At 35.2% G+C, this 10,442-nt stretch overlaps 1 protein-coding gene across 1 annotated transcript in view; it reads right to left on the minus strand.

Annotated features, from left to right (window-relative positions):
* Positions 1 to 10,442, minus strand: part of LOC128211506 (MICOS complex subunit MIC60-1-like) — a 12,096-nt gene continuing 1,654 nt past the window's right edge. The window contains exons 2-13 of the mRNA XM_052916372.1: positions 9,901 to 10,010; positions 9,523 to 9,612; positions 8,649 to 8,849; positions 7,823 to 7,965; positions 6,754 to 6,989; positions 5,836 to 5,933; positions 4,606 to 4,741; positions 4,028 to 4,154; positions 3,632 to 3,738; positions 2,893 to 3,009; positions 1,851 to 2,079; positions 1 to 1,489 (exon numbers count right to left, since the gene is read on the minus strand). Coding sequence (XP_052772332.1) covers positions 870 to 1,489; positions 1,851 to 2,079; positions 2,893 to 3,009; positions 3,632 to 3,738; positions 4,028 to 4,154; positions 4,606 to 4,741; positions 5,836 to 5,933; positions 6,754 to 6,989; positions 7,823 to 7,965; positions 8,649 to 8,849; positions 9,523 to 9,612; positions 9,901 to 10,010 — 2,214 coding nt within the window. The 3' untranslated portion in view covers positions 1 to 869. The remainder of the gene's footprint in view (positions 1,490 to 1,850; positions 2,080 to 2,892; positions 3,010 to 3,631; positions 3,739 to 4,027; positions 4,155 to 4,605; positions 4,742 to 5,835; positions 5,934 to 6,753; positions 6,990 to 7,822; positions 7,966 to 8,648; positions 8,850 to 9,522; positions 9,613 to 9,900; positions 10,011 to 10,442) is intronic.

Here is a 10,442-nt window from a genome sequence, read left to right on the forward strand (position 1 = left end):
AACTTCTTTGAATGTTTTTATTTCTTAATAATTGTCAAAAGTTCAACAAAAGCCCACCTTTCATTCATGACACAATTGGAGCTTACTGTTTATGCACCATTTTTTTGTAAGTTGCGTTGAGCAAGAACTAAAACATTTCTAATGATGAGAATAAATTATCCATAATCCATAATGCATTACGAAATTTCACACTATCATTGTTAATTGATTCTAAATGATTCATATGTAGTTCGTATCTTCTTACAAATGTGATCATTTAACTACAAAAAATATGTTAAACATATGTTTAGCACACACATGTAAAATAACAACAACCACTATCAGAAACCATTAAAAAACAGTTCAGGAAAGAAAAAGCAAGATTAAATATATAGCTATAAAAAATCCATATATTCATATCTACTGCAAGTACTGTATTCACTTCACGTTGCATCAATCTAGGCTTTGTCATTTCATTACAGCTGATTTCAAGCATAATTGGACATCAACAAGTGTCGAGTCCAAAACAAAATTTTGCATACAAAAGAAATCTTTCAAAAATTGCATCATTATCTTACGTAGACATTATTTGTTTGAAAATCTTAATTCCAACATACATGTATATTTAATAGGAATTATCCATTTTTCAACAAAACTTTGCTATAACTTGATGACTTCTCATGCAAAGTCACACATTGAACAGTAATGCAACGCACCATTCTATCAATTTTTGTTATATCCTAAACATGCACAGATATTTAACAATCACCAAGAATTGAACACAACACCAAACTTCTACAAATTCAGGCATTGAACAGGACACATTGCACCAATAGTTTACATAGAAATGTAAACATAAAATTATTATATTTTTTTATTATTATTAATTCCTAAAAGATGGTTCCCAGCCCAGAGGATGAAGCGAAAGCCATCAATGCATGGGCAGCCATTCTCGTTTCCAGCAGTAGGCGGGCTTCATCTATCCAGTCTGCTGCTACCCTTCGGGGCTCGCCAGTAAGCTGGTTCATAAACTTAAGAGCCTGTTCAAGATCACCCCGATCCAGCCAGTACTTTGCATGACCACATAGCTGGAAAGCATCCATTTCGGCTAAGTCAATCTCATCTGACTCTGTAGTTGCGTACACAGAAGAAACAACGAAAAACAACTGTAGGTATGACATAAAGAACTTAACCAATGAGCCACCGGTCTCGTCAATCAATGCAACACGCCTCGCCACTTTGCTTACTTTCCTAAACCTCTCCCGAAGATTTTCTTCTGTGTACACCCCTCGTTTAAGGGCTTTTTCTGGTACTGACTCAAGCACCCTGCTGACAAAGGGGTTATTCTTTGCCGCAAGGAAGATGGTATCTACGTCTTTCTCTAGTGGTTTGAGTTGTTCATCCCAACTTTTACCATCTTCATTACCATAATTGATGCTGCCGTTCAGCGCCACTGTTGCTAGCCAGAGGTCTTGGGCTTCCTTAGCCTGGGCTTCAGATGCAGCGCGGGCTGGAAAATGAAATGCATGCTTGATTTTAAAGTGTTTTGCGAGGCATTATTGTATATTGCTAATTGTAAATGAAAGATAGGTTTGTTTTTAGTGTGACTAGTGACAATATTTTAATCATTTAAAAAAAAAAGTGTTGATCTTAGTATGAAAGCGTGTGAATGAAAAAATTCACAATAAAGATTAATGCTTTCCTAAATCAAAATGGCAGCCATCTTAAATGTAGATAGTTTACTCACAAGATGGCTTTCTTGGAAGATTTACTGACATTGGAACAAAGTGTTTTGGTACCAATATAAGTCTACATTTTAATGGTTTGGTAAAAATGAACAACTGTTTTGCACAACTTCCAAATCCACCTACCAGCCACAGCAGATTCAATGCCCCTGAGTCTTGCGGTCCATCCAGACAGCTCTCCCTCAAACCTCTGTCTCTCCTCAATAAGACGCATGTGTAATTCTCGCTCAAAGTCCTTGACAAGCTGGTCTTCTTGTAAAGTCAACACCTTCTGCAGATGTTCGCTGTGGGCCCCTGTTTGACGTGCAAGCTCACGACGTAGCTCAATCTCAAACTCAACCTTGGCTTCGGATTCCTAACAAATGGGAAAAAAGAAACTTTCATTGGTATGGATTTACAGCTATTGACATGCAAAGAAGAAAAAGCCTACAATGATAATCCAGATTGATGGCTAGGGATTAAACAATGACCAGGGGCCAGCTTCAATACAGATTTAAGTTGTAACCTTGAAAAATTTAAATCTGTAATAATATAACAGATGGTATTAAGTTAATCGTTTTTGTTTGTCCCTTCTGTGTTCTCATCTTAAATACTGGCTTAAATTCATTTCATTCTAAATTTTTGCCAAATAATGAAAATATAACACTACGATAATTTCAGTTTAAAACTAAGATCTTCATTTAAGCAAGCCCCTGAACTGAAGCACTACTCAACCCTTTTTTCTCAGTAGATAAAGGGAAATAACTCCACACATATTCAACAGGAGTGAATATTACATCAAGTGTGAATATCACATCAAGAGTGAAATTACAGCTAGGGTTTTAGCCAAGGTGCTGAGGTATATAAGGGCATATTGTATCAGGCAGTGAATACTTAAAGCATTATGAATTTCATAGAAATTATGTTAGAAATTGTGCTTATTCAGAGGAATCTTAGGTTTCAACTACTAAATATGTTAAGTTTTTGAATTCATAATGATATTTTAAGTTTCAAACAAAACAAAATAAATACTTGATTATCTTAAGCACTTATTTTTTTTAAGGCAGGAGGGTGCATATTCTGGTCGCCATGAGGGCTTCCAAAAGGACAGTGTGCAGCACTGCCCCATAACCCTCTAGCTAAAACTCTTAACAGCATGGGATTATCTTCATAGAGGACCCATACATACCCATCTCTGTTTCATAAGTTCAAATTCCTGCAGCATTTTTTCGCGTTCCTGTTTCACGCGGGCCTGGGTGATCAGTTCATCCTCATCTCGCTGATCGGACAACGACTGCTGGAGCCTCTTGAAACAGGACACACAGGGTAGGTTTACATAATTTCAATGGTTATGGTTGCTTACAAATGTCAACTATGAAATGGCGTATGAGCAAGGGAGCAGGAAAAGTTTTATGGCTAAAATGGTATTGAAACAAAGCATTTTTTGTGAACTTTTAAAAATAAAATAAAAATAATATCAACAACATTTTCAGATATACTATTGTTTACGTCGGGCCGATTTTTAGAATAAGGTTGTGGAATGAGAAACATTTAATATTTTAATCTAGGCTGTATTCTAAATTTAAATATTGAAAACCTCTGACAAACATCAATAGTGCAGGGATGACAAGCTTGCTTTCATTTTGAACGACAGCTTACCTGGTTCATACAAGGTTCTGAAGAGGCCTCATATTGAGCTGACATTGAAGGTGTTATATTCCAGTGTAACTATTCCAGTGTAACTGTCACAAAAGTATTATGTTTCTTATAGACGTAATAGAAGTTGGTAAAATTTCTTCTTATTTAATCTGGTTTTGTTTGGCCTCAAACCAGACTGAGCTGCTTCATATGCCGGTGGACATGGGCTTTGAGCACATCTTGGAACAGTCTATTACCTACTTTTTTAAGGATGACACCTTCTCACTAACCTGATTTTGTGAGGCTTCATATTGGGCTAGTTGGCGTTGTAGCTGTTCTATTCTGCGGTGGGCGTGGGCTATCAGCACATTCAGCTCTTCTTCTGTCAGTTTGTGCCCTGCAACATAATGTCAACAGTAAATTCATTCCAGTTTTTCGTTAATCCCAGATGCAGTTCTAGGGAACAACTAAAAAACTAATTTACTCAAAACTGTATACTACAGTAACTGGATCAGGGGAGAGAGATTACATATGTTGTAATTTTTATGGCCCAGACCTTTTGCATATAAACATTATTTTGTCAGTCTTATTTGTTAAATAAAATCTGGCCTGTGTACCAACATTTTTATATATTGGTTTATTTTATGCAAAACTATTATTTAACTAACTTCAGTTTATCACACTACCTTTGCCCATTTTGGCACTAAGCTCAGGCATGAGGGACTCCACTTCACGTTTAAATTGTTCCTTTCCCTTTTCAACGAGATCCTTGAACTTCATCATCACTCGATATTCTGCCGCCACTCGATCAACCTGTAGAATACAGACATTTTACAAGTCTTATCAACCAGCAGTAGCTTCAACCATTTGAAAACATGCCTTATTGAGATTTCCCTTGACACATATTATTTACCTTTAAGCCATGGATACGCCCAAAAGAGCGTCACAAATTAATTTTAACACTAAACTAATTTTCTAAATTGATCAATTTAGAATGAGTGAGGTCTTCTCATATGTAATATGACATTTAAGTTCACATAGTTTTCTTTAGCAGGGTACATGTTAAGGCCAACATTGAAGGCTTTGTATATGATTCCAACACCAAGGTTTCGAAAAAAAATAGTTCAAGAAATTATTAAAAAAATAAAGACATGCTATAAATATTCAATAAGAAAAAATGCACTGAAACCAAATGTACCTCTCTCCATTATTAACTTTATTTATATTTACATTTCAAAACTACTCACACATAAGCGCCACCTACCTCATTCTGTTTCTTGTTGAGCTCATTGTTGAGTTTATTGAGGGATTCATTAGCCTTGTTGAGTGCAGCATTCTTCTTGGTTTCTGCTTTGTTCCTCCCCTCTGCTATTGTGTGCCGTAGTTTCTCCAACATGTCTCTACAAAGTTACCAGTTAAGGGTAATTGCACTTTTTAAAACATATTTTTGCATGATATCTGAGGATTTATTTATTCATTATACCAACACCCTTCACATACAAAAGGCTATAGGTTTAGCCCGGTATTCTCATCAGCTGTTTTTCATTCTTTTAAAAAATTAAAACAATTTCAATGAGAAATACATCTTCCAATTACACATCATTTCTGGTCAGGGACCAATTATTTGCATGAACCTAAAATTCGCCAAGCCTGTAAAACACTGTTTTCACACAAAACGTTACATGAGAACTCAAATGACTAAAGTCTAACAACTTTTCTACCTGAAAAGGAGTTGTTTGTTCTTATCTAGATGAGATGTTGTCATAGTTTATTAAAATAGTTTATAACAGAGCTCCTGATAAGCAGATGAAGTCTCCTTTAAGTTATTCAAGATGAGCCTATTTAACAGTTCTATGGCTTATACAGAACTACCAGGAAAAAATTCAAGTACTTTCAAGGACTCTTTAAAGCTGCACTCTCACAGATTTACCGTTTTTACAACTTTTTTATTTTTTGTCTTGGAAGGAGCAATTTTTTGCATAAAAATCTGCAAACCAATGATAAAAGACTGCTGACAAAAGATCAGATCTCATACAAATGTATTTACATATTTTCGTTCGAAAATTAATGTTTTATGGCTTAAACCGTTTTAAGAAAAATGCATAAAACATCAATTTTTTAACTAAAATATAAAAATCTGCGATCTAATTTTTTCTCAGCAGTCTTATATAACTGGATTCCATGCATGTTCGCAAAAATTGGTTCGTTCCAAGACAAAAAATAAAAAAGTTGTCAAAACGTTCAATCTGTGAGAGTGCAGCTTTAAGTACTTTTTACCCATTTTCAAGGACTCGAGACAAAATGTTTTTATTTACTATTCCCCTAAACGAGACAATCTAAACCATAACACTGATAAAATAACATCTCATGAGTACTTATTAAGGAGTTTTTGACTGTAACAAATTCAAATAGTTTTCAACTAATAGATTTTTTTTGCAATTCAAAGTGAAAACCTCACTTCACAATTCCAAGATAGCAAATGGGAGGAAAGTACCTTGCATTGTACAGGTCATCCTCCAGCAGTTGGGCTATGTCCTCTCGCTCATCAAACGCTATGGCCACGTTCTGCCACTGTATGTTCTTCTCCTGAACCTAAACAAGGGAATCAAAAGATAATTTCTGGATTTATAACAACGAAAAACTACTCTTTTTATCTTCTAAAAATTCATTTCAGCTCATGAATATCATTGCCAGAAACCAATACCCGTGCCCATTTTGAGAGACCATGAGAAAGTGGCTCTGACTGGACTAAAACACCGAACATCCGTGCAGGCAGGCAGCCACCATAACTAATGGACCACCTCCATTTAGTATGACCATCTGCCTCATACTTTTGGTTCTACATGCAACATACTATTTTTTTCAGAATATCTTTTACTAAGTCTAGGGCAAGAACTCTTGTTTAACTGATTACAAAAATGACAGAAATGGAAGGTGCACAAGAGACAAACATACCAAATGAACTTTCATGAGTGTAGCTGCAAAACTGTTGGAGGTACAAGCAACAGTTCTTTTTTATACAATTTCTTTACTCAGTGAAGGGGCCATAACTCTTGTGAGACTGAATGAACAGTGACAGGGGTGGCAGTTGCACAACAGCTCATACTGACCAGCATACCTATGAAGTTTCATGTGAGTAGGTGCATAGCTTTTTGAGGTACAAGCAACACAATATCTTAAAGGGGAGCAATATAATGCAATGAGACATATGCAACTCCTACATAGCCCCAAGATGTTTCTATCTGGGGGTATAACACTGGCTTTTATTTGTAAAGTTGTTTACCATTGAGCAAATTATGTTGTGCACTAATATCATAACCGTGAGATCCATGCAATTTTAATGTCAGTTTTTTCACTATAGAAAATACTTGGGCAATGTAAGTATTGAAAGCAAACCCCAAACTGATCTTACATTACTACTATCCTCCATTGCTGTCTTCATCAGTGTCATATGTTTACGCGTCGCCTCCACCAGATTCTGTTGGCTCTCCATCGCCCTCGTACACAATAGCTCACAAGCCTCCATCACATTCGTCAAAGATAACTCCAGGCCGGCGTTTTGGGCACCGATTTTAGCCTCTTTTTCTGCTACCTTCTGCTGAATCTCTGCTTTCTCTCTAAGTTTTTGTTCAACCTTAAGATCCTCTTCTGTAACAATCAACATGAGACTGGTTGTCACTCCACCATTCAATTGACAAATAAAAGCATTAGATTTCATCAATAAATTATAGCCCATGTTTATATAATGGAATGGCTTACTTTGACCACCTATGACAAACAACACCAACAACTGACCAGGTGGAGTCATTCTTCCATTAGTGTTATGTTAATTCAGTGTAAGTTGAGGAATCAACTGTTTTCATTTGTTTATGAATTTGGTTTGATTCACAGTGGAATTAAAAGGAAAACTACAAGCTCAGCCTTTTGTCTTATTTCGCATAAACGCATATGTCATGAATAAATTTTAAATCTGCAGACTTGTTGCCTCAATAACACATTAATAGTAATAAAGAAATATTATAGCCAGACTGATGTTCTTTGCTAAAAATAAAACGAGAATTTCCCAAATTGAATGCGTCCAGGGGTGCCCATCATTTTTCTAGTAAATGTCACCATGACCATAACACTTGACCTACTGACCCCAAATCAGTTCATCTACTGACCAGACCAATGTTCAATGACCCTACAAGTTATTCAAAAGTAACTAATTGGAAACGATGTGTGATGCAGACAGCAACGGACAAAGTATCCTTGTGTGTCTGCCAGTCTTTACAGTCAACATAATTATGCTTATTTTCATATCCAACAACCGCATACATGTAGCTTTATTTTATCAATAACTTGAATAGTTTCCAAGTCATGACTTAAATATTTTGCTCAACTACAAATGAATGGAAATGACCAAACCTAATCTATGAAAAAGTATTTGACTTTTCATGTTTCCAAAATATACAAGCTACCATAACAACAACCTGACTGACCTGTTTTCTCCTTTTGCTCATATTGTGAAGAGGAAGGCAAGGCAGGAGTGTCTGAAGATGACATTCTCAACTTCGGCAGGAGATTACCATGCTCGTCTCTACCCGAATGTTTAGGGAAATTCTGCCTAGTCTCGTCCCCTGAGCTGTAATATAGTGAATACACACATTATTGCTTTAATATTAAATTCTAGAACATTATAACTAGATAAACAAGGTGCAATCATGTACCTAACCTTCATTTAATGCATGTACATATTCTTAATAACAAAAGTGCTACTAAACAAGGGGCATAACTTAGCATCAATTGAAGCCAGAGTGATGGGCCTTGCTGTACAAGCGTGTATTCTCTACAGCAACATGTGTACCAGTTTTTTAGTTGTGGTTTTGCACACTGAAACCAAGGCTATTCTTTGAAAAAAGAAGACCTTAAAACTTCATTGTATACTTAAACTGCACATATGCGATTTATAAATGTATTTCGAAAAGCAAGATAAGTAGATTAGTATATCGAAAGAATGGGTAATTAAAAGGTATTCTGTTTATAACCAAGAAAGCATTAGAAAATACTAGTTGGGACAGTTCTGTGATTAACTCAAAAACTGCAATAAGTTCATTATTATAACTACTATCTTAGGTAGATATTAAATAATATCATTATAGATCAATACAATAACTATCGGTACTTTACTAGACAGCCATTAATAAACATTAGAACTTCTATCATAAATAACCATTACAATTACTATCCTCAATAATATACGAATTACTTTAGTACATAAATTTATATAAACATTAAACAATTAAGTTAATTTATTTCTATCCTTACATGACAGGAGCAGGTATGCTAGGACTATCTGGGAAGATGTACACGAGGCCTTTCATGACGCTTTCAGGCATTTGCTCATCAAGGTATTTCTTAATCTTTTCTCCTTCCTCTGGAACGTAAGTGGTGTACGCCTTCACTCCCAACACAACCAGCGTGGCTCCAAACAGTACATTAATAAGACTTCTAAGCTTGCTTCCCTTTCTGAACAAAAGAAAAAGTCGACAATAAATAAAGGTGTTTGCTTAACTTTGTACATTTAATAGCATGGGCCGTTACTCTTAACACTATTTACAAACAAATAGTTTTGAACAAATTCTGAAGCGATCTCTTGGGTTATGGAAAATTAATATCAGTTTTAATATTAGGATTTCACACTCTATTAACATAAAATAGGGCATCTTCTTCCAATTCTAAGAGAAACCATAGTCCAAATAATTGTACATGGGGGGATTTTTTACAATTTTTGATATGGCAAATCCTTAGGGTTTAACAGAATCCCGCAATGAACGTCTATTATTTTAGATTAAGAGAAACCCCTGGTCTAGCCTGTTAAATGCACTTGTAAAATGTCTTGGAAGTGTTTCCTTTGAAAAAAAAATTGGGATTTTGTTTGCCTATGCAGAAGTTGGTTGATGGATTTCTTCTGCCTTCAAACCGATTCTAATGTAGCATTTACACAATTAATAAAAATTGCTCAAAAGCATTAGATGACTTTGTTTTTTTTATTAAATGATAAGTGTGGATCAGTTAATTGTTTGTGGTTCATCTGGTTTATAAATAACTCTTGAGTTAAATGTTCAATTCAGACATTTTATGCTGTCAAGTTTCTTTCAAGTTGTAGAAGTTGTTAACTTTTGAATAGTCTTATACTAACTTTTCTGGGGGTGGGTAATATGGCGGTGTGTTGCTTTGCTGGTTTTCTTCCTTCAAGAGCTGTGGGCCGACAGATATGCATCGATATGGCCTATTGATTGAAAAAAGAAAATATATGTAATACAACATCACATTTAAATAATTTTATATATCGAGTGACTGGTTACATAAAAAGATAATACATGTAGGTTTTCTTTAAAAAAATTAATCATTACTTCCAGAATAAAAATACATGCTGTATCATAATTTCAACTCTCACTTATTTAAACATTGAATATCTCTTGTGCATATTTTTTGTAATCTTTAAACACAAGTTTTAGATTAGATTTTAATATGTTTCAGTTCTTAACTCATTTATACCAACAGTTAGCATCATTACCCTATCATAAAACTGTTTTGTAAGGCGGATTTTTCCAATATGTAAAGAGCTGTTGGTCTTGAACAAGAGACACCTCCATTTTGATGTAAACTGGTTGTCGCAGCATGACACTGAAAAACATGAAAAAAATATGAGTTTTTATGACAAAACAATTATACAGCTGAAACATCAACCAATAAAATAGAGCTTTGAAACTTTTTCTACAACTTCATGGTTAAATTTGAGGTTGATAATGTTTCATTTATTCCATTATGTCTACCCTGCTCTACTCTAGTGACTGAGCAATTCCAGCTTGTGAGTAATAGAGATGATGAGTGCTTAATATTAAATCTCTGAAACAATTTTGGAATCCAGTTAACTACAAGCTAAATTTGACTTCATTGAGCATATTGTTAATAGGCCTCTGATCGGGTGAACCTTAGATCCTTATGGCAGAGGATTATGATTTTGTGGTGAGGGGTAACAAGTGCAGGATTAAAATTATGTACCAAGTGCCAAGTTCCATTAGATAGCACACCACCCCAGACTTGTGCTGCATGAGA

This window comes from Mya arenaria, chromosome 12 (assembly GCF_026914265.1).
Source record: "Mya arenaria isolate MELC-2E11 chromosome 12, ASM2691426v1".
Lineage (NCBI taxonomy): Eukaryota > Metazoa > Mollusca > Bivalvia > Myida > Myidae > Mya > Mya arenaria.